Raw genomic sequence first — 25,113 nt, 5'->3', positions numbered from 1 at the left:
GATCAGCTGAATAAGATATGCAGCTAGTGGTGGGAACTCATCCATGACTTTTTATTTTACTGCAGAAGCAAGGATTTTTTACCACTCCCACATCTGTGAAAAATGTCCCTGGATGTTTTGTTTTTAACACATGGATCTATCGTGGTTTATTGCAGGTATTTGCAGTAACCCATCCCTGTTTCATTCTTACCCCAGGTCAAAAGAAAGAAGCCAAAGAGTCCACATAGTTGAAGGACAAATTCTGGTCACAAAAAGTTTGATCCCTACCACCCCCCCCCCAAAAAAAAAATAATTGTTTGTGCCTCCTATCAAATTCTGTCTTTTTTTTTTTTAATTAGGAGGCCAAAGTCAGCATACCCTAACAAGACTAAGCTCGCTCACCAAATTAGCTAGAAGGCTGCACAGTAACTCATCTACTACCTGCTGGAGACTAAGAAATACTGGCTGGTTCAGGGCTGCAGAAGACTTAAGTGATATCACATGTTCTGTAATTCTCAGTCTATTCTATTCCGTTTCTTTTTATTTTTTTTCACTACTCTATCTCTTCTTTTCATTCCATGCATTTAAATATTGTAAACCGAGTCGAGCTCTTTTTGGGGAAGACCAGGTCTATAAATCCAAGTTTTAGTTTGAAATAAGTAAGGGATCCTGTATATTCATCTGTCTTGAATGGTACATTATAGACAATAGGAAATATTTTTTGCACTAAGAGAAAAGCTCTGGAACGCATTGCAAGAGATTGTGTTAAAAGCGGATAGCGTTGCTAGTTTTAAGAAAGGTTTGGACAAATGCCTGGAGGAGAAGTCCATAGTCTGTTAAGACATGGGGGAAGCCTGCTTCCCTGGATCGGTAGCATGGAATGTTGCTACTCTTTGGGGTTTGGGCAGGTACTAGTGACCTGGATTGGGCACAGTGAGAATGGGCTACTGGGCTTGTGAACCACTGGTCTGACCCAGTAAAGTTATTCTTATGTTCTTATGACAACAGAAACAATCTTGGATAAGGGGAGGAAGCCTCTCAGTCACTCTATTGGTGGAAGTTTGTATATCTACACAGTGTGGACATAGTAACTAGGCACCTGCATGGATACTTTTTTTTTTTAACCCCAAGTAAAACTACTGGGTAATATTTATTCCAAATATAGTGTCCCAAAATGATGAACCATTCAACAGAAACAAAAGAAAAGGGCACTTATGATCATAAATATACTTTATAAATTTGTAAGAGGAGCTCAGAACCATTAATTGGTAAAGAAATCACACTCAGGGAAGAAAACCCTTTTTAAATGTGTTTCAATATGTCTATCATTGCTCCATCTTGAGTTTATATAAAGTAATTTCAACGATGTTAACACTAGTTTCTAAATGTAGTAAATCCTGAAAGCACAGTTACTTACCATAACAGGTGTTATCCAGGGACAGCAGGCAGATATTCTCTACATGTGGGCGACGTCATCCACGGAGCCCCGTCGCAGACATCTTTTCAAGCAAACTTGATTGAAGATCTTAAAGTTTGCTAGTGCTGCACTGCGCATGCGTGTGCCTTCCCGCTCAGCTAGAGGGCGCGTCTCCTCAATGTGGTCCTCAGTTCAGATAGCTAGCAAAGAAGCCAACCCAGGGAGGTGGGAGGGTTACGAGAATATCTGCCTGCTGTCCCTGGATAAAACCTGTTATGGTAAGTAACTGTGCTTTATCCCAGGACAAGCAGGCAGCATATTCTCTACATGTGGGTGACCTCCAAGCTAACCAGGATGGGACGGTGGGAGAGTTGGCAATTTAGGAGAACAGATTACATAAAACCGACTGGCCGAACTGGCTGTCGCGCCTGGAGAAAGTATCCAGACAGTAGTGAGAGGTGAATGTATGAACCGAGGACCAAGTGGCGGCCTTACAGATCTCCTTAATAGGCGTGGACCTGAGGAAAGCGACAGACGCCGCCATTCCTCGGACTTTATGCCCCGTGACCCGACCCTGCAGCGAGAGACCAGCCTGAGCGTAGCAGAAGGAAATACAAGCAGCCAATCAGTTGGACAAGGTACGCTTGGAAACCGGACGCCCCAACCGATTAGGATCAAAAGATATGAAGAGTTGAGGAGCTGTGCGATGAGACTGGGTGCGTTGGAGGTAAAAAGCCAACGCCCTCTTACAGTCAAGAGTGTGAAGCGCCACCTCACCAGGATGAGAATGGAGCTTAGGAAAGAACACTGGAAGAACAATGGATTGGTTGAGGTGGAAATCCGAAATCACCTTAGGCAAAAACTTAGGATGAGTACGAAGGACCACCTTGTCATGATGAAAAACAGTAAAAGGTGGGTCCGCACGAAAGGGCAATCAGAAACACCACCTTCCAAGTGAGATACTTCAGAGGAGTCTTATCAATGGGTTCAAACGGAGGTTTCATCAATTGAGCCAGAACTACATTAAGATCCCAAACCACAGGAGGGGGCTTGAGTAGAGGATGAACATTGAAAAGGCCCTTCATAAAACGGGAAACTACCGGTTGGACCGAGAGCGGTTTCCCATCAAGCGGCTGATGAAAGGCATCAATCACACTGAGGTGGACTCGAATAGATGTCGACTTGAGACCAGACCGAGACAAGTGCAACAGATAATCCAGCACAGAAGACAAGGAAGCAGACAGTGGCTCCTTGCAATGCTTAGCACACCACGCAGCAAATCTAGTCCATTTCTGGGAGTAGCATTGTCTAGTGGAACCCTTGCGATAGGCCTCGAGGACATCCCGCACCAATGGAGAAAAACTGAAGGAGGGAGTTAGGTGGAAAGGAACCATGCTGTTAAGTGAAGAGATGGCAGATTGGGATGCAGCAGCGAACCTTGACTCCGAGACAGCAGAGAAGGAAACACAGGCAGAAGCAGAGGCTCCCTGACACTGAGATGAAGTAGAAGGGAGAACCAAGGTTGTCTGGGCCACTGTGGAGCTATCAAAATCATGGTGGCGTGAACTGACTTGAACTGGACTAGAGTATTCAGAATCAGGGGAAATGGAGGGAACGCGTAAAGGAACCGGTCCATCCAATCCAAAAGGAAAGCATCCGCCTCGAGACGATCCGGGGAGTAAATCCTGGAGCAGAAGAGAGGCAACTTGTTGTTGAGGGGCGAGGTGAAAAGATCTATCTGTGGCATCCCCCATCGAGCAAACACCTGACGCAGCGTCGAGGAATGGAGGGACCATTCGTGCGGCTGGAGAAGGCGACTCAACCTGTCCGCCAGGCAGTTGTGCTCGCCTTGGATGTAGACCGCTCGAAGGAAGATGTTGTGGCGTATCGCCCACTCCCAGAGCCGAAGAGCCTCCCGGCAAAGAGACAGGGAACCCGTACCTCCCTGTTTGTTCACATAATACATAGCCACCTGGTTGTCTGTGCGCACCAGAACCACTTGATCCTGAAGCAAATGCCGAAAGGCGACCAGAGCATTGTAAATGTCCCAAAGCTTCAGCAGGTTGATGTGGCAGTGACGGTTGGCGCTCGACCAAAGACCCTGGGTCCGGAGGCCGTCAAGGTGAGCCCCCCCAGGCCCAGGCATACGTGGAGGAGTCCGTTGTTAGGACCTTCCACGGCGGAGGCGTGAGAAAGAGAAAACCTCTGGAAAGATTGGAAGAGTGTATCCACCAATGGAGCGAACGCCTCAAGGAGGGAATCACTGCAATGCGATGAGAGGCGGGATCCCGGGTCTTGTCTCCACTGGGATGCCAGGGTCCACTGAGGTATTCGGAGGTGAAGTCTGGCAAAAGAACGGTGGAGGCCATGTGTCCCAACAGGATCATCTGCTTGGCGGAGGCCATGAACTGAAGGGAGAAATGAGGCAGAAATGAGCAGAGGCGAACCGTGTCCAGCACCGCCCCAATGAACTGCAGAGACTAAGGGGGGCACAACTGGGACTTGGGAAAGTTGACCTCGAAGCCCAGACGCTGAAGGAACATAAGTCCGTAGGGTCGCTGCAATAACCTCCTGCCGTAACGGTGCTTTGATAAGCCAGTTGTCGAGGTACGGGAACACGTGAAGACCCTGCGACTGCAGGGCCGCCGCAACCACCACGAGGCACTTGGTGAAGACTCGTGGGGACGAAGCGAGCCCAAACGGGAGGACCCGATACTGCAGGTGAAGGTCTCCGACCTGAAAGCGAAGGAACCTACGAGAGGCTGGGTGGATCAGGATGTGAGTGTAGGCCTCCTTCAGATCCAGGGAGCATAACCAATCCCCCTTGTCCAGTAGGGGATATAACGTGGGAAGAAAGAGCATATGGAACTTGTCCTTGACCAGGAACTTATTCAGCACCCGGAGGTCCAGGATAAGGCGCAGGTCTCCGGTCTTCTTGAGGACTAGAAAGTACCGGGAGTAGAATCCGCCGCCCCGCTGACACAAGGGGACCTCCTCCACCGCCCGGAGGCCAAGAGCCTCCTGGAGAAGAAGGGGGAGTTGTGCTCTTTTGGAAGGACACTCTCTTGGGGGCAGGGCCGGAGGTGGTGCCCGGAAGTGCAGGGAATACCCCTTGCTGATGACGGAGAGGACCCAATTGTCCGTAGTAATCAGTTCCCATTGGTGATAAAAAGCACTGAGGCGGCCTCCTATAGGCAGAGAAGGCTCGAGGACGGAGACGGAGGGGGCCGGCCCTCTCCAACTGAGACAGTCAAAAGGACGGCGCAGGCTTAGCCGTCACAGGGGTCTGAGGCTTCTGAGGGGCCCTCTGCTGCTGCTGACGTCGAGGAGGTGATTTGGAAAAAGCCAGCGTCGACTTCTGGGGATAGCGCCGGGGAGGCAACTTGCACGACTTAGGAGGAGCGGGCTTCGCCTTGGGACGGACTAAGGAGGCAAAGGAGCGCTCATGCTCGGAGAGGCGTTTGGTGGCTACCTCGATGGAGTCAAAGAGTTCGTTGCCCAAGCACGGGAGATTTGCCAGCCGGTCCTGCAGATTCGGGTCCATGTCAACTATGCGGAGCCAAGCCAGGTGGCGCGTGGCTACCGCAAAGGCGGAGACCCTGGAGGAGAGTTCAAAAGCATCATATGTTGCCTGAAACATATAAAGCCGAATCTGCGACAGCGTATCCAGGAGCCAGCGAAATTCCCTCCGGCGATGGACCGGCAAATCATCCTGAAAGGAGGGCATGGTTTTGATGCACTTCTTGAGATGGGACGTGAAAGTAAAATTGTAATTCAGAACCCTGTTCGCCGTCATGGAATTTTGGTACAGGCGTTTGCCAAACTTATCCATAGTCCAGCCCTCGCGGCCCGGCGGGTCCGCTGCGTATACCTTGGAGGGATTAGACTTCTTCAGGGAAGACTCCACCACCAGGGACTGGTGGGAGAGTTGAGCCTTCTCAAACCCCTTACAGGGGACCGTCCGGTACCTGGATTCCATTTTGGACGGAATGGCCGGGATGGCATAAGGAGTCTCCAAATTCTGGAAGAAAGTCTGCTGAAAAACCGGATTCAAAGGAAGGCGAAGGGATTCCTTCAGTGGATAAGGAAGCTCCATCTCCTCCAAATATTCCCGGGTGTACCTCGAATCAGACTGAAGGTCCAATTGCAGTGCTTTGCCCATGTCCACCACAAACCTGGTGAAAGAGGAAGGTCTGCTCGCAGAAGGCCCCTCAAGGGGGGAAGCCGAGCGAAATTTCGGGGCAGCAGAAAATAAGGGGGAAGCCTCCCTTGAATACTGTGCCGGCACATCAGTGTCAACAAGCATGGATGTCAAGGACGGTTGCGCTTAGAGAGCCTGGACAGTGAGGACCCGGGGCTCCGAGGCCCAGGGAGCCCGCCTGGGCGAGCCCCGGGAAGAAAAGACCTGTCGACGAGGGAGGGAGGTGGGTGTTTTCGACCTCGGGGCTCCTCGATCTGGGGACTGAGACAGCACAGGAGAGCGGAGAAGACTAGGGTCAGACAGTACGAGGTCTGACGGATTGATGGAACCCGTAGTGCGAGGGCCTGGTGACCTTTCCCGCTTTGGGGAAGAATCCCTGGGCCGCTTGGTAGACCTCCGGTCTCGAGGAAGGAGTACGACTCGACCAGCGTTTTGAACAAGGCCGGGCAGCGGGAGAAGTCCACCTCGAGGGAAAGGCGAGGAGTCACTCGAGGACATGCGTCGAGACCGACGCACCCTGCTTCGAGAGCCCTCGGAGCGATGCTCAGGCTGGTCCACAACGAGCGAGGTCGAGGCCAGGGTAAGCTGAGCTAAAGCAGAGGAGATCTGCGAGGTTAAGATAGCCTTAAGCATATCCTCAAATATCGGCACTGAGACCAAGGGATTTGGACAGACTGGTGCAGCCATGCACTCCAACGAGGGCGACCTCGATGTAGAGTATTCCCTTAATGTGGAGGCACGCTTGGGAGGAGGTCTCGGCGAGGCCGGCAGGACTACACTCACTGCTTGGGTGGCCAGAGACTCCGAGGACAGCTTCTTCGGTAGCTGAGCTGAACCTGAATGAGGAAGAGGAGACTTACCCGAGGTCGAGGTCTTCGACGCCGGAGTTGCCAAGGCCTTTGAAGTCGAGGGAGACTTGATCGGGACCGAGGTCTTCGAGGCTGACGTCGAGACCGAAACCGGGGTCGAGGTGCTGTCAGCTTTCATGGCGAAGAGGTCCAGAATCTTGGCCCGACGCCGACGAAGAACTCGAGGCTGAAGGGTGGAACAACGAGGACAAGAGTCCGTAGGGTAATCAACACCGAGGCAAAGAATACACCAACGGTGCGGGTCTGTGATGGAAATTACCCGACCGCACTGAGTGCACTTCTTGAACCCGGTAATAGGCCTCATCTCATTTAAAAAACTCTTAAAATCCTTTTTATTCAATGATGCTTTTATTAACTAAAGATCTAATTATTTGTTGCTTTTTTGCCCTGTCCATAAATGTTTTTTACCCTTTTGTCTCTTCCTTCTTAGACTAAGAAAATTGTAACTTTGCCCTCTCTTTCCTATTGTATCTAGTTAGTCATGAACCTCTTAAGTTTTAATAATGTTTGTTATATATATTATTGTTTTTAAAATGTGTTAAAATTTTGTTTTAGGACTGTTTGTTCACTCATTAGATGTTTTAAACTGTACATCGCTTAGAAAACTCTGTTTATAGGTGATTTATCAAATAAAATTGAACTTGAACTTGACATATTGTAAAAACGAAGGCCGCGGCCATGCGAGGCCTGCTGGCCAAGAAAAAAACGGGATCGCCTGGTCGCTGAACGACGAAGAAAAATCTAACTTTTTTTTTTGAAGAAAAAGACGCAGAGCACAGCGACTTCCCGACTAGAAAACAAGAAAAGAAGCCGCGGTGCAAGAAAGGCATTAGGATCGCAGAGAAGAGACAGGGCTTTCTGGCTCCGCAGAAAACTAAGAACTGAGGACCACGTTGAGGAGACGCGCCCTCTAGCTGAGTGGGAAGGCACACGCATGCGCGGTGCAGCACTAGCAAACTTTAAGATCTTCAATCAAGTTTGCTTGAAAAGCTGTCCGCGACAGGGCTCCGTGGATGATGTCACCCACATGTAGAGAATATGCTGCCTGCTTGTCCTGGGATAATTCGTAATAAATGTTGATAAAGAAAATGTTCTTCTTAAATATTCAGAATATAAACTTCAACTTAGCTCATTTCTGAATCACAACGGTGATAGAAGTTGTCTTGCTGTGGCGAGATCTGCGGGATCTTACGCATTTCGCCAAGATGGCTTCTTTAGAGAACCCGCTTATGATAATAAACATTCACAAGGAGAGCTTCACTCTAAATAGAAAGGTGAAAACAAAACCGTTTTACTATATCAAACACTGTAAGGATTCAAACAAGCTTACGGCGCTGTTGGTGGATACCTTCCATTACTCTCCTGACTTCTCTAATTTCCGGTTTCAAGTGATGTACCTCTCAGATGTAGACCCGGTTTTTCACTTAGATGTGCTGTCATTCATTTGTGGAGAAATGCCCACCATTCAACCTCACGGTTCAAACCAGTGAGGGTTACTGTTTGCCAAAGGTATATCCACGATTGCTCTTTCTTCGACAAAAAGGTTAACATGTTCTCCAATCTCTTTAATTTTGGTGCTTCCAAAACCACAAACTTGAGATCTTCTGGATTATATGATTGAGTGTGCCAATGCTGGGAAAGGGGGGCACCCATGTCCCCCTTACGAATCTTACTTAGATGTTCAATGATCCGAACCCTTATAGATCTTGTTGTATAGCTACAGAAAAAGCACATTCTTAAACATCAAATGAACTGTAGTACTGAGGGAGTTGTTTATATGATCATGTGCCCCTGTCATTTGTTCTATGTTGGCTATACAACAAGATCTAAGGGTTCAGATCATTGAACATCTAAATAAGATCCGTAGGGGGGCCACAGCGAGACAACTTCTATCATCGTTGTGATTCAGAAACGAGCTAAATATTTAAGAAGAGCATTTTCTTTATGAACATTTATTATGAATTCAGGACTTACTACATTTAGAAACCAGTGTTAACATCGTTGAAATTACTTTATATAAACTCAAGATGGAGCAATGATAGACATATTGAAACACATTTAAAAGGGTTTTCTGCCCTGAGTGTGATCTCTTTACCAACTGATAGTTCTGAGCTCCTCTTGCAAATTTATAAAGTATATTTATGATCATAAGTGCCCTTTTCTTTTGTTGAATACTTTTTTTTTAAGCCATCATGTATCGTATTATGTTGGCAAGAGTTGATTACCTCATTTTCAGCTAGCTATGGGATTAAGTTGCAACTGCATGAACTAGATATTATTCTATGAGTGATAATTTGTGAAATGTGTTCTGAATATAGGCTAACCTTATGTTAGGTTTCCTATTCACCATTACAAAGACTACTATTTATGCTCTTTCCAAAGAAGAATCAATTTCTTTCCTGTTTAAGATTTCTTAATTTGATCTAAAGTAGTTTATTATATTTTAGTTGTGACATTATATTGAGGCATGAAGAAGACATCTCCATTATCTTATCATTCAATTTTGCACATTTATATGTTCCATTACATTCCATGCATGGTTTCTACCTTGTTCAGAACAATTCCATTCACATTGAAATCAGTAAGATTAACATGTCAATGCTTTTATTAGGCAACCTCCTACAGTACCAAGACACTAGGGCAGTGTGTTTCAAACTTTTTTTTAGCTCCAGCACACTAAACTGACCAAATGTTTTTTGTGGCACATAATTAAAATTATAAAATTGCAAAAGCAATAACTCTCAAATTTAATTTTAAGTTCTTTAAGCTATGTATGGGTAATCGTAACAACAGTGAAACTAAAGTAGATAGAACAGACTTGCTAATCAATGCGATGATATGCTCGTTTTGAGTGTAAATTAACTCAAAATGCAGCTCAATTGTTGACAAGCAACATGCATTTCATCATTCACCATCTGCAGTCATTCTTTTCTTCGATTTAATTTCTGTCAGAGCTGAAATTCCAAGTTCGCAAAAATAAGACGATCCAAACGGTAAAGCCTTGATGGCTTTGTTGCTCAATTTAGGATAACTACTGCATAAAAAATAAAACTAAAATTACTTGCTGTTAGTTTTCAAGGAGCAATCATTACAAGAATGATGCTTGTCTGGATGGTTGAATCATTACACACATATTCTCATAATATTAACAGACTCTTGTGTATGCAATGTACATGTCATCTATCCTAGTGTATACTTATAAAGGTAATTTTTAAAAATAAAGTAAAATTCTGGAATCTCTCATGGCACACCTGGAATCTCTTTGGGGCACACCACTGTGCTGTGGCACACAGTTTGAGAGACACTGCTCTAAAGGCAGCAGAAGGTAGGTAATTTAAATCCCCCTCCCTCCTGTTCCTGCCTCCAGAGGTCCTACCCCAGTGACTCAGTTGCCATTGTCATCCTCCAGGAAGCAGAACACTCAATCATGCTGTTCTCTTGTGCAAGCACAATCTTGAGGGATAAGCCATAAGATCCCATAACCTTGCAGCTCGTACTATGAGACTGGCCCTGTATGGTGACAGAAGCTGATGTGCTATTAAGTGCCTTTTCTTTGGCTAGCCACAGGGGGCTGAGCAGGTGGGGGGAAGTGTGAGGTTAGGGACTACAGTGGAGCAGGGTTAAGCCAATTGCAAGAGGGCCTCAAGCTGGAGGCAGAGGGCACAAGAATAAAGTTTTCCCTACAGGACCAAGTATCTTTGTACTAGCCTTAATACTTGCCATTTCTGAACTCCATGTATTCTTGCTTATTTAACCACACATCCAAGGATAACACTCACTCACTTGCTCATTGTTTTTCTTTATATCCTCTGTCAGTTGGTTCCTTTCTGCTTGGAGTCTCTCCATCATCTGTTGAAGTTCATCTTTGGCTTGTGTTACAGTACTTAGGGTTTCTTGAACCTCATGAAGTTTCTGCATAACCTCAAGTTTCTCTCCATCTACTTTATCAAGTGAGGATCTGCTGGACTTTAATAGCTCTTGAAGCTGTTCCGCCTCTATAGCTAACTTCTTCTGTGATCGATCACATTCATTTTTCTCATCAAGGAAATGTTCTTCCTGAGCTGCAATTCTCTTTTTAAATTCTTGTAGTAAAGATGACAGCTAAATATTAAAATACAATAGTATAATGAAAACCCCACCATCACTGACAAGACCTCACAGCTTAGTTTTAAAATGTAAAAGTAGGTGTCTATACATGCTTTTTCTTTAATTGGCTCTACTTTAAAAGAGCTTATTTTATCTTATTTACACATTATAGGCAAAGTGCACATTATGAAATTTGTTGCAACCTGATCATTTCCATTACTTAAGTTCTGCTAGACCAATGGGCTGTGTTCCTCAACCAGCAGGTGAAGGCAGAAACTACTGAACTTGACATCACAACCACCATTAGGACTGGTATAGTCCTGTGCCTTTCCAGTATGCTTTTGACCAAGCTGATACAACTACCCTCTTGAATAAGCTAGATCAAAAGAGCAACAATTTTTTTTTTTTTTTAAACTCAAAATGAGATCTGTAAGAACTCCGGTATGCAATACAAGGAGAACCTTGACAGTAGAAAAAGAGATCTTTTCTAGTAGATAGGTGTCATTCTGGACAGTAGAGCATTCTCTCCATGCTCACGAGCAGTGCAGAAGGAATCCATTCCAGATTTTCAACTCCTCCTCCTTCTCCAGAGGGCTCTGTTGCCTCTTTCAGTTTGTACCAAAGCAGGTGATAGCCCTACATAGGAAAACATAAGGAGGAGTGGTACAAAGAGACTCCAAATTACAAATCTGTTCTGCTCTGAAAGTATAACAAATATGTTAAACATTTCAATTGAATAATCGAAACATTGAAACATACCAATCAAACATTTATGGAGCTCAAGCATTCCCCCAATGTGTTATAGCAATAGATTATTCTTCATACCCTTGAGGTCTGACATTAAAATCTCAGTTTTGACTCAAACTTCCTGATTTGAGACAGTAGGCAGGCGGAGCAAATAACTGACAGAGCAGGGTTCCAGAATGATAATAATAATAACAGTTTATATACCGCAGTACCGTGAAGTTATATGCGGTTTACAAAAGATTAAGCAAAGGTACAAATTGATTGACTTTAAGAGGAGTGGAAGAAAGAAAATTAATAGGACAGGAAATCCATTGTTGAGGAGAAAGTGATCAATAGGACAAGTTAATCGCTATTGAGGGGAGAGAGGAGTGGATCAGTTGTCTAGATACTTTAGGAACAGGTGTGTTTTTAGACGTCTCCTAAATTCCTCATAAGTAGTGGGTGAAAGCAATTGTTCTAGGTCTTTACCCCATGATGCTGCTTGGTGTGAGAGAAGGTGTTCATGGTGTTTTTTCAGTTTGCAACCTCTCACTGGGGGGGAAACGAAGTTGGAATGTGAGCTCCTCGTGTCTGTTGGCTGAGAAGGAGAAAAGGTCAGTTATGTATTTAGAGGCAAGTCCGTGTAGTGCTTTAAAGCAAAAGCAGGCAAATTTAAATTTTACGCGTGCCTCCATTGGCAGCCAATGCAGCTGCCGGTAGTAGGGTGTCACGTGGTCAAATTTCTTTAGCCCAAAGATCAGTCTGACTGCTGCATTTTGCATCAGTTGTAAACGTCGCATATTCTTTTTGGAAATTGCTAAATAGGCGATGTTATAGTAGTCAAGTAGATTTAGTACGAGGGATTGGACCAGGGTTCTGAATGCCGATGTATCGAAATAAGCTTTAATGGATTTGAGTTTCCAGAGAGTAAAGAATCCCTTTCTGATTAAGGAGTCCACCTGGTCTTTCATGGTTAGGCATTGATCCAGAGTAACACCTAGCATCTTTATGGTGGGCTAGATAGGGTAACTAAGTTTATTGAGACATAGTGGTGTTTTGGTGTCAAGCGGATGTGGTGAAGCAACGAAGAAAGTCGTTTTTTCTGAATTAAGTTTGAGCTTAAAATTTGTCATCCATTGCTCCATCACGTTTATGGCTTCTGAAGCTTTGGGAATAGTTTCAGAGACAGAATTAGCGAATGGGATGATAATCGTAAAGTCATCTGAATAACTAAATAGTTTTATCCCCAGCTAGGTTAGCTGCGTGCCCAGTGAGGACATGTAGATGTTGAAAAGCAATGGGGATAGTGGAGACCCTTGTGGCACATTGGATGGATTGCTCCAGGTGTCAGAAAGCTCATAATTAAAACGTACCTGATAGGTGCGGGATATAAGGAAGCCACAGAACCAGTTCAGTACCTTATCCCTGATACCAATGGCGTCTAGGCATTGCAGCAGTTTCCCGTGGTCTACTAGATCAAAGGCTGAACTCATATCGAATTGCATAACCAGGGCATTGAAGCCCTTGCTAAACAGTAGGCGCAGATTGTCTTAAGATAGCCGCAATTACTGTCTCCGTACCGAATAACGGTCTAAAACCGGATTGAGTTTCATGTAGGAGAGAGAATTGATTAAGATAATCCATCAGTTGGGTGTGTACCAATCCCTCCATGATTTTTACAATAAACGGAATGGATGCTACCGGTCTGTAGTTGGATATTAGGGCTGAGGATTCTTTACAATACACCCTATCTACTAGAAAAGTTATTAACAAGGTAAGCTAATCTCTTTTTCTAGTGCAATAAGTATCATTCTGGTTAGTAGGGATATACAAAAGCAGTCTCAGAAATCTAGGGAAGGACCTCTGTGCCTGCTCGTAACACTGAGGACCCTAGGATGGTGTCTTCACGTGCTGCCACATCTACTTTGTAGAATTTGGAGAACATATGCAGAGTGGACCATGTAAACTGCCCTACAAATCTCCCCGGGCAAAATCACCTGAGCTTCCACTCACAAAGAAGCTACGCATTATGTGGATTGTGCTTTCAAGGAGATCGGTGATTGCTTACCACAGGTATTCATATTCATCTTGAAATGTTCACCTAAGACGCTGGTTGCATCTAACCTGACTGGTAAGCACAAATAGATGATTAGACAGTTGGAACTCATTGGTGATCTCTTGATAACAAAGGAGAACTACCCCAGCATCCAGTTTTTTCAGAATCTGGTCCTTTTTCATTGACCCTGTTGCCTGGAATACTGGGAATCTTACCTTAATTGCATAAAATGCCAAAATGACCTTTGGCAAAAAGGACAGGACTGTGCGCAAGGAAACACATGCTTCCGTGATCTTGAAGAATGAGTCACTGCACAACAGGGCCTGCAGCTCCAAGACTTGTCTCACTGACATAATGGCCATGAGGAAAACAGTCTTGACAGTAAGATTCAACAAAGATAGAACCTGACTGAGGCCATGCAAAACCAGGTTAAGGTTCCATGACGGAAATAGTTGTTTTACCGGTGGTCTGAGCCTTAATGCCCCCTTAAGGAATCTGGCTATGTCTGGAGAAGCCAGGAGAGCTTTTCATCCGCGGGTTCTGAAGCACAAGATGCCCGCCACTTAGACCCTGAGGGACGTCATTGCAACGCCTTTGACAAGACCTGCTTGGAGGAAATCAACACTACCGCAATTGGAGTACTAAACAGCTCTACCTTCAACCTGCACTAGGGTTGAAACATCTTCCATGTCTTAGCATAAGCAGAGACTGTCGAAGGCTTCTTGGCTCTGAGAAGAGTAGCAATGACTACCCCTTGAGTATCCTAATTCCATGCGCTCAAGAGCCATGGCATAAGACCAAAGCGATCTGGATCTTTTATGACCACTGAGATCATCTGTACCTGCAGTCTGAGACGCTTATCCCTTTGCACTAGGTAATGTACCATGGCCTGTGTGGCCAATCCGGTGCTAAGAGGATCAAGTTCAAGTTTCAAGTTTATTGGTTTTTGATATCCCGATCATAAAAGAAATATCTGACCGGTTAACAATAAAAAAATTTTTAAAATAGGAGAGTAAGAACAAGTTATTGGTGTTTTGGAAAAATTAGCGAAAACATATTAGACATATACAGACAAACATGACTGTGAGGAAAAAATGGGAAGGAAGGGAAAAGTTACATAATATAAGAGGAAATAAGATAGAGGGAAGGGATAGGACATAAAGGACAAGGGTGCTTAGTATAAGAGATATGCGCAGGAATAAATGAGAACTTTTGGGACAAGGATGAGTAAATAAGTGGTTAGAAAAGATTAAGGATCACTCTCCCTGAATGGTTAGCTTTTCTGTGAACTTGGAGAAACTGAAAGGGGACAGGTTTAGAACCAATGCTAGGAAGTTCTTTTTCACTCAGAGGGTGGTGGACACCTGGAATTCACTTCTGGAGGTTGTGATAGGACAGAGTACACTGCGGGGTTTTAAAGAAGGACTGGATAAATTCCTGAAGGATAGGGGGATTGAGGGATACAGATAGAGGTGGAAATAGGTTATAGAAAGAGTAAGGGGGATTAAAGGGTTTAGACAAGGATCACCTTACAGGTCATGGACCTGATGGGATGCCGCGGGTGCGGACTGCTGGGCGCGATGGACCTCTGGTTTGACCCAGCAGAGGCAACTTCTTATGTTCTTAACTATTTTCCCTATCATAGGTCATGGAGCCCAGGCCTTCGCTTATAGGCTCAGATCTTCGACTGAATAAATGGTCCGCCTTCTTGCACCTTGCCATAGCCATCAGATTGAAAGTTGGCCAACCCCAAAGAATGATGGACTCGAACACTGCTACAGATAATATCCATTCTCTCGGATCCAAGGTCTACCTTCTGAGGTACTCTGCCTGGACATCGCCCACTCCCGTGAAGATCGCTTGTAGGTGTAGCTCTGCCCACCTGAACAATAAGTTGGCTTCCAGGCTCAGCTGCATACTCTCTGTGCCTCCTTGGCGATTGACATACACCACCACTGTAGTATTATCTGAGAAGACTTGGACCATCTGTTCTTACAGACTCTCCTAAAGCTTCTGTAACACCAATTGAATGGCATGAAGCTCCGGTCTGTTGATGGACCAATTTCTGGGAGGCTGACTTTTGCACCTTGACTGGGTGTCTGTTGCAATGGCCTCCCCAGATGAACAGGCTGGCATCCGTTGTGAGAATCACCCATAAAGTTATTCTGAGGGGCATGCCTATTAACAACTGTGGATGGAGCCACCAGCTCATATTGTGGTGTGATTACAAAGTCCACGGAAGTCATTTGAAGGGAGTCAGTTTGCAGTGACCACCGAAAGAGTAGGGCATTCTGGAAAGGAAGCATGTGAATTTTCACCCAAGGGACCACATCTATAAGATGCCACAGAGCCTAGTACTTGGAGATAGTAACATGCAGATGGAGATGGCTTGTCCATCATGTCAATTATCTGAGTGCAAAGATTCTATCTGCGTGCATCTGGAAGATAGACCCAGCTGTCTGCTGTGATGAATAGTACTCCTAGGGATTGGGACAGAACCAATTGGCTCTCTTAAAAATTCACTATCCAGCTCAGGGTCTGCAAGACTGGACCACTTGAGCCACTATTTGTTCCCTTTCCGATAACAATGGAGCTCTGATCAGTCTGTTATCCAGATATTGATATTGTTATCCAGATATTGATAGAGATGCGCTGCTACCACCACATCACCTTGGTGAATGAGTAAGGTGCTGTTGCCAACCCAAAGGGAAGCACCAAAAACTGATGTGATCTCTCCAGCACATGCAATCTCAGGAATCTCCTGTGATCCGTCAAGGGAAGCTAGAAATTCCCCCGTGCCACCACTGTGATGACTGACTGCACAATCTCCAAATGAAAAATTGAAACCTTCAGGGTCTCATAACATGCATGCGATCCAGAATGAACTCTGGGACTCCAGTCTTCTGAGACTTTCTTGGGCACTATGAAATATATGGAGCATCTGCTTGAGACCAATTCTTCTGGCGACACTGGCTTTATGGCCTGAATTTCTAGAAGTCTCTGTACTGTTGCTAAGACTCTGCATGACTTTTCCAGGCATCCTGCTGGGGAATCCACAAGCCAGTCAGTTAGGGGATGGGTCAACATGAGCTTGTACCCTCCCTGAATGATCTCCAGCATCCAGCAGTCTGACGAAATGTGCTCCCAGACCTCTGCATTTGCCGAGAGCTTTCTTCCTATCCTCAGGGGGAAGGACTTTGGCCCTGGCATCATTGCACCTTCTTGAAGGCTGAAGTGGGATGAGGACTGGATGCTTGGCTTAACCTAGGTCCTGTGAATCTCTGTCTTGATCCCTGATCATATCTCTGAGATGAGGCTCTTCCTTAGTACTGTCGAAAATGCTTGAAATTGTGAAAATAAGGCCACCCAAAACCTCTAGAGCAGGGGTGTCCAACCTGCAGCCCCGTGAAGTATTTTGTGCAGCCCTGGTCGAGGGCAATGCAGTGTTTTCCTCTGCTGCCCCCGGGTGTTTACCATCTTGCCGGCTCCCTCCTCTGTCTTGCTGCAGTGTTTGTGTGGCCCCAGAAACATTTTTTCGGCCAATGCTGCCCAGGGAAGCCAAAAGGTTGGACACCCCTCCTCTAGAGTTTTGTGGTCTGCTGTCAGGTAGATATTGGCCAGCAATCTGCTATGCTGGTCATCAAATCATTCAGACCCTTTCTGAACATAATACGTCCCTTGAAATGGAGTCTGCTGAGAGTAGCCTTGGAGGTGGAATCTCCTACTCATTGCTGGATCCAGAGCATTCTGCAGGCTGAAATTGGATAAGCAAAGACTTTGTTCATGACTCAGATGTCAGATAGCATTGGCCACATAATCTACCCCTACTAGCATGAGCTGGGGCAAAGGCTCAGCCTCTGTCTGGGTGAGCCCATGCATCTTGGTATGACAAGCGTGTACCACAAAAGAGGCTGCTACAGGTGCTTTAATCCCCAAGGCCAAAGCAAACTGCTTTGTTAGGACCACATCCACCTTGCAATTCTGTGTATCCTTTAATACTGTGCTTCCCTCATTTGGCAAGGAGGTACACTTGGTTACCTGAGCATCCAAGGAATCCACTTTAGGCTGAGTGAACATCTGATGACACTCCATTACCATAGGCTACAGCCTAGTTATTGTTTTGGTTACATTTAAAAGAGCCCTCAGGAGCATCCCATGCATCTGTGACTAAAACACTCATATTAGGATGCCAGGTAAAAGACGAGGGCTGCACTCTCATTCCACTCAGGATAGAAAAAGATTATATTCTTATCCTGGTAAGCTCTTTTCTAGTAGATAGGTGAGACATTCTAGACAGTAGAGTTATTTCCCTTTAGTTGCATGGCTGCAGAAGGAATCCACTCCGGATTTTTCACTCTGCCTTCAATGTGCAGTTTAGCACCCTCTACAGTTAGTACCCAAGTAAGGAGAGCCAGCCAAAACAAGTGAAGTAGAGGCACCTGTAGCAACAGGCTCAAACCAACTGTTCTGTTCAAGAATACAACCAACAGTAACATGAAATGCCAACACCAGCTTCAAAGAAGCTGAGAAACCACTCCCCAAAAAATGGAACATGTATACAAATTTTTCCAGCCCACAAGGGCTGACAGGCATCCAAGAAACAGCTTGGAGAAACATATACAGAAATATTGGGAATACTGGATGGGAGTCTAGAATGTCTCACCTATCTACTGGAAAAGAGCTTACATAATCTCTTTTTCCAGTGCCATAGGTGAGACATTCTAGACAGAAGGGCCAAAAGCAATCTCCCAAAACATTAGGGTGGGCTTGCTGTGCCGACCCGTAAGACTGAGTACCCAAAGGTGGAGCCCTGTCTTGCCTTCACGTCCACTCTGTAGAACTTGGCAAACGTGTGAAGAGAAGACCACGATGCTGGCCTGCAAATCTCTACAAGAGACAGCTCCATTTGCAGCCCACAAAGAGGCCACACATCAGACAGAATGCGCCTTGACTGAAACAGGAGACCGAGTCCCCGCAAGAATAGAGCTGATGAAAATGGCCCTATGGAGCCACCTGAAAATTGTGGCCTTGGAAGCGGGAGCACCCCGCTGAACAGAATGAGTCAGCACAAATGGTCAAAGAAATAAAACTCGTTAACCTCCAAGGAATGCAGAACTCTGCACACATCTAGTTTATTCAACATGTTTGGCAAGCAGGAAGGGGTCCCTACAAAACCAAACCCTCAGTATCAACACCTGATGAGGCCATGTTATGGCAACCAGAAAAACAGCCTTGACCATTAAGTCTAAGAGGGTAGTATCTCGTAGGGGCTCAAAAGACACCTCATCAAGGCTAGACAATATCTAGCTAAGATCCCAGAAAGGGAAGAGGTGCTTAACTGGTGGTCAGACACGAAGAGCTCCCCTCAAAAGTCTGGTGACATCAGGATGAGATGGCAAGGAAGACCAATGCTTCCAGGATCCAAAACAGGAGAATCTGGCCATATGGACTTGAAGAGAAACCACAATAAGGCCTGCATCCAAACCATCTTGAAGAAAGGCGAGAATTAGCAAGATCGGAGCTGAATAAGGGTACACCTGGACCTGTGCACACCAATTGTGAAGGCCTTTCACGCATGTAGCGTAAGTAGACATTGCAGACGACTTTGTAGACTTCTGAAGAGTATCAATAACCAGGTAAGAATATTCTGTTGCTCTAAGGCTGCGTGCCAAAACAAAATTGAAAAGAGGGAACCACCGCTTCACTCTCCAGAGCACGCCTTTGAGCGAGACATGCATGAGCAACACAAAACATTACCAAAGCTTTAATGCCCGAGACAGCTGTGTCAAAGAGCTTCCTGAGGACCACCTCCACATGGAAGACCTGTCAATCTTCCAATACGAAACCACCCATGTTGGTGGGGAAAGGTGCATTCTGCCACCTGAACTACCAAAAATCCATCCTGGGCCAAACCAATGTTGCCGACACTCCCTTACAAACAAACAAAAAGAGGCAAATAAGATGTTGTTAATCAACCCACCAGTTACTTTATTAATGCAAATACTAAAAAGACAAAAGTCTATAGTTGGCCAGTTTTTCTATGAAAGTCACAAGTCTGTAATTGAGGACCTATCTTTATAAGAAAAACCTTCTAAAGTGTCCAGACTAGAATCCCAGCTTTGGCATCAGAGGATGCCTTCTTCAGGAGATTGTGAGATCACTAGGAAAGAAAATGAACACAATTTATAAAAGAACAATGATATTAAAAATAACAAATGAATAATGTGCAAGACAATGTGTAAAAATACATACATAATATAAACTACCATACATAATATAAACTAACTGTAAAAATGATGTAAAATACATGCATAGTGTAGAGTTTTATGAATCAGTCATAAAACAGATCATAAGCAACATGTATAAAATAGAGAACTAATATAAAAACAGTAAAAGTAATGTATAATACATGCATAGTATAAAATGCATACATAATATGAGCAATTCATCAGGAGTGTAAAAACAAATAATGAATAGAGAACTAATGTAAAAATATGTAATACTTATGCTAAAAATGATAACAAAGAAGACTACATGGAAAAATAGATTATATATAACAAAACCTAAAAAGGACAGCCTACTGAAATAAGAAATTAAACGTAAAAGTAAATTAAGTATGGAAAAAGCTATGTAAGTGTGGTGAAAAACGGCATATGTGATATGCTGAGAGTGCCACAAAAATGTAAAGTCAACAGTGAAAGAGGACAAAGCTTCAAATGTAATAAAAACCAAATGTTTAAACGGATAATAGGAGTCACTATGAATCAAATGAGTGCCGCTATAAAAACAAGCCAGACAAAAAGTGCTGGAGCGCATGCAAGAGTTCTGTGCATGCGTCCGCATCTGGAATACTGCATTCAATATTGGTCGCCGTACCTCAAGAAAGACATGGAGGTACTTGAGAGAGCCCAAAGGAGAGCAACGAAACTGGTAAGAGGGCTGGAACACTACCCATATGCTGAGAGGTTGGATAGGCTGGGGCTCTTCTCTCTGGAAAAAAGGAGGCTCAGGGGTGATATGATAGAGATCTTCAAAATCATGAGGGGCATAGAGAGGGTGGATAGGGACAGATTCTTCAGGCTGAAGGGGACAACAGGTACGAGGGGGCATTCGGAGAAACTGAAGGGAGATAGGTTCAAAACGAATGCAAGGAAGTTTTTTTTCACCCAGAGGGTCGTGGACACTTGGAATGCGCTACCGGAGGAAGTGATCAGGCAGAGTACGGTACAGGGATTCAAACAGAGACTGGATGGATTCCTGAGGGATAAAGGGATCGTGGGATACTGAGAAAGCTAACCAGAAAATAAATGTAGAAACCCAACCAGGTCGTGCAGGTGCAAGACCGGAGGGCTAGGACTTTAATAGGAAGATAGGACTCAATTAGGAAACCAAGGAGGCATGGGGGCCCCTTCTGGTGATTTAGACAGGTCGTGAACTGTTTGGGCCGCCGCAGGAGCGGACTGCTGGGCAGGATGGACCTATGGTCTGACCCGGCGGAGGCACTGCTTATGTTCTTATGTTCATGCAGAGACACAAATAAGGGTACCTGTTAACAATGAAAGAGATTGATCAATCTTGTAAATATAACAGCGGCTCAGCCAGTACTGTAAATAAAGTAAACCTCACTAAATCTGAAATATAGGCAAGGGCAAAACCTAGGCGAAAAAGAAACTAACCGGGACGACATCTTCCACAGTAATAAATCGTGCCAAAAAGCTTTGAAACTCTGCATGTGTCTAATGATCCTAGAAATAGGGGAATTTAAGTACGTGGATGAGGGGGTGGGGGCCAAAGACGAGTGTGAATTTAAAGGGACAGATAGCCGAAATTTTTTTTTTTTTTTTTTTTAGCTGAACATGGTCTCTATGTCACAATAAACTCATGTGCTTGAGTAGTATAATTAAAAGTAGCCATGGGAAGGAGAGATAAGAGTAAATAAGCAATAAAGTGTAATGAGCGTCCATTATGTATGCAGTAATCCTGAATCTTGTTGAAGACAAACGGACTCAATTTCACAATAAACTCATGTGCATGAGTATCGTAATGAAAGGTAGGAGAAGAAGAGAAGCCATAGGAGGGAGAGATTGAGTACCGTATTTTCACGCATATAACACGTATACGCGTATAGCGCGCGGGTCCAAACCATTTGTGTAAAATTTTTTTTATATAGCACGCACACGCGTATACCGCGCATGCTGCTATAACCTCCTCCCGCCACTCCCGCTTACTTCCTCTTTTGGCCTGCAAACCGGCATCCTCCCCCCCGCTCGCGTCACCCCCACTCCCCCGCGATTCTACATCCCCCCCAGCACCGCAAAGACATCGGTCGCTTACCCGATTGGGCACCGGCACCAGCACCAATGCACAGGACGTGCCAGTGCCCGAAGATCCTCCCTCGTTGGGCTGGGTTGGGCGGTGCGAGGGAGATCCTCCCTCTTCCCTGTGCCGGGCTGGACTGGGCTTTGAGCATTTGCGCATGCTCAAAGCCTTCTGGTCTCGCTCTTTCCGAGATTCTGAATCTGAGAATCTCGGAGAGAGCGAGACCAGAAGGCTTTGAGCATGCGCAAATGCTCAAAGCCCAGTCCAGCCCGGCACAGGGAAGAGGGAGGATCTCCCTCGCACCGCCCAGCCCAGCCCAATGAGGGAAGATCTTCAGGCACTGGCACATCCTGTGCATTGGTGCTGGTGCCCAATCGGGTAAGCGACCAATGTCTTTGCGGTGCTGGGCTGGGGGGGATGTAGGATCGCGAGGGAGGGGGGGGTGACGCGAGCGGGGGGGGGGGGAGGATGCCGGTTCGCAGGGGGGATGCCGGATCGCACTGAAAAAAAAATTTGTATAACACGCTCACACATATAACGCGCATGGTTATACTCGGTTTGTAAAATCGTGTATAATGTGCGCATTATATGCGTGAAAATACGGTAATTAAGCAGTCAAGTGTAATAAAAGAAACGATTATGTGTTAAACACAAAATGGAAGGAGGGCAGCCAGATGTAGTGGAAAGAAAAAAAACCATCAAGCATGTAAAGCAAAAGTAAGAGCAAAAAATGGAAAGTGGTACAGTGTAAACCATATGCATGAAAGAGGACATGCAAAAATAAAAGTTGTAACACTCGTCATAAATGATTAGGAAATTGGAACGAGTGAGATGATTAAATTTGCAGATGACACTAAATTATTCAAAGTTGTCAAAAGCACGCGGATTGTGAAAAATTGCAGGCAGACCGTAGGAAATTGGAAGACTGGACATCCAAGTGGCAGATGAAATTTAATGCGGACAAATGCAAAGTGATGCACATTGGGAAGAATAACCCAAATCACAGTTACCGGATGCTAGGGTCCACCTTGGGGGTTAGTGCCCAAGAAAAGGATTTGGGTGTCATCGTAGACAATACAATGAAACCTTCCACCCAATGTGTGGCAGCGGCCAAAAAAGTAAACAGGATACTAGGAATTATTTTAAAAGAGATGGTTAACAAGACTAAGAATGTTATAATGCCTCTGTATTGCTCTAAGGTATGACCTCATCTGGAGTACTGTGTTCAATTCTGGTCTCCTTATCTCAAGAAAGATATAGTGGTACTAGAAAAAGTTCAAAGAAGAGCAACCAAGACGATAAAGGGGATGGAACTCCTCTCATATGAGGAAAGACTAAAAAGGTTAGGTCTCTTCAGCTTGGAAAAGAGATGGCTGAGGGGAGATATGATTGAAGTCTACAAAATCCTGAGTGGAGTAGAATGGGTACAAGTGGATCGATTTTTCACTCTGTCAAAAATTACAAAGACCTAGGGGACACTCAATGAAGTTACAGGGAAATACTTTTAAAATCAATAGGAGGAAATTTTTTTTCACTCAGAGAATAGTTAAACTCTGGAACTCATTGCCAGAGATTGTAGCAAGAGCAGATAGCATAGCTAGTTTTAAGAAAGGTTTGGACAATTTCCTGGAGGAAAAGTCTATAGTCTGTTATTGAGAAAGATATGGGGGAAGCCACTGTTTGCCCTGGATTGATTTCATGGAATGTTGCTACTCCTTGGGTTTCGGCCAGGTACTAGGAACCTGGATTGACCACTGTGAGAATGGGCTACTGGTATTGATGGACCATTGGTCTGACCCAGTAAGGCTATTCTTATGTTTAGAGTTGACAGTAAGAACAACTCTGCCAATGCTATTACTGTGTTTCCCCGAAAATAAGCCCTAGCATGATTTTTGGGTTAGGTCTTAATATAAGCCCTACCCCTGAAAATAAGCCTTAGTTGCCTGCAGCAGCGCTCCCCCATGACCCTTCCATCTCTCCCTCCCATCTGAACCCTGACCGCAAGACCGAAATACCTGGTAACAAATGGCTATGTTAGCAGCACAGGCTGCATCGTGGCCTTCTCATGCCTGGGCATTCTGTGAGCCACGTTGCTGATTACATCATCAGTGATGCAGCAGAGGAACGCCAGGGCGTGAGAAGGCTGCGATGCAGCCTGTGCTGCCATTTGTTACCAGGTATTTCGGTCTCGCGGTTCAGATGGGAGGGAGAGATGAAAGCGTCAGTGGAAGAGGGGATGCGTGGCAGTGAGCGGGAGGGATAGAAGCTGTGCATGGGTTCTGCTGCACAGGGAAATGGGAGGAATAGAAGCTGTGCAAGGGTTCTGCTGTAGAGAATGACACGGGGACCATTTACCGCAGGTCACCGCAGTAAATCTGCAGGGATAGAGACATTTGCAACTGGTTTACCACAGAAATGGGGACAAGACCTTTTACCCAGTGGGAGCGGTGAAAAGTCTTACTGCTGTGGTAAAAAAATTGCGCCCATGTCAGACTCGGCATCTTCTCCCCAGCTCCTCTTGCACCTATTTTACCTTCAGGAGCCAGCCATACCACGATGAAGACAGACAGAACCTAAAACCAAAGCCTGAGACTAATGTGATTTGAAGAATAAAATTACCAGACAACAAAAAGAAAAAAAATTAATTTATTTTATATTTTGTGATTAGAATATTTCAGATTTGAAATATGTATCCTGCTAGAGCTGGTATTAGACATAACTGGGGACCGCAAAGCCCAGGCTGTGCTTCTTTAGCTTCCAGCTGGCTTAGGGCTCTCTCTCTGGCCAGGGGGCAATTGCCCTAGTTGCACTCCCCTAACATTATTCTTGCCATGTGTAACTAAAGTATTCTGTTAGCTTGATTTTTCTATGTAGCATTCTGTAGAAATTTGGTTTGTTCAGTTTTCACAACAGTGAAGGGGATATTTGTGAAAGGGAGGGGGAGATGGGTTTTGTTGAACCTTGCTCTGTTTTATTTGCGTTTATAAAATGACAATTGTCAGAGGAGAAGCTTCCACCCCCACACACGCAACTGCAGGGTGGCACAGGCAGGCTTCGCCAGCATAAGTTTCTTTTCTAAAGCGATGTGAAGGTAAGGGGGAGGGAGGGAGATATATTTGGCCAGAGGTAGGGACCACGCGTCTTCCCTCCCTTAAGTTTCTTTATGCCACAAAGGTAAGGGGGAGGTAGGGAGATTCTCAGGCCGCTGAAGGGTAGTGAGGTGGCGAGAGGGAAGGGTGGATGCTGCGGGGACAGAGCGGTGAAGGAGATGGCGGGGACGGGGCGGTGAAGGGGACAATAGTCCGGTGACGGGGCAGTGACAGATTTTCCCCCATGTCATTCTCTATTCTGCTGCACAGGGGGATGAGAGGGATAGAAGCTGTGCAAAAGTTCTGCTGCACAGAGGAATGGAGGGATAGAAGCTGTGCAAGGGTTCTGTTGCACAAGGGAATGGGAGTGA

The 25,113-nt window shown here is 45.3% G+C and overlaps 1 protein-coding gene across 1 annotated transcript in view; it reads right to left on the bottom strand.

Annotated features, from left to right (window-relative positions):
* CENPE (centromere protein E) overlaps nt 1–25,113 on the bottom strand; it is a 539,120-nt gene that overhangs the window by 152,506 nt on the left and 361,501 nt on the right. The window contains exon 36 of the mRNA XM_033956806.1: nt 10,250–10,567. Within this exon, the coding sequence (XP_033812697.1) occupies nt 10,250–10,567 (318 nt within the window). The remainder of the gene's footprint in view (nt 1–10,249; nt 10,568–25,113) is intronic.

Source organism: Geotrypetes seraphini, chromosome 1 (assembly GCF_902459505.1).
Source record: "Geotrypetes seraphini chromosome 1, aGeoSer1.1, whole genome shotgun sequence".
NCBI lineage: Eukaryota > Metazoa > Chordata > Amphibia > Gymnophiona > Dermophiidae > Geotrypetes > Geotrypetes seraphini.
This window is presented reverse-complemented; position numbering and strand designations above follow the sequence as displayed.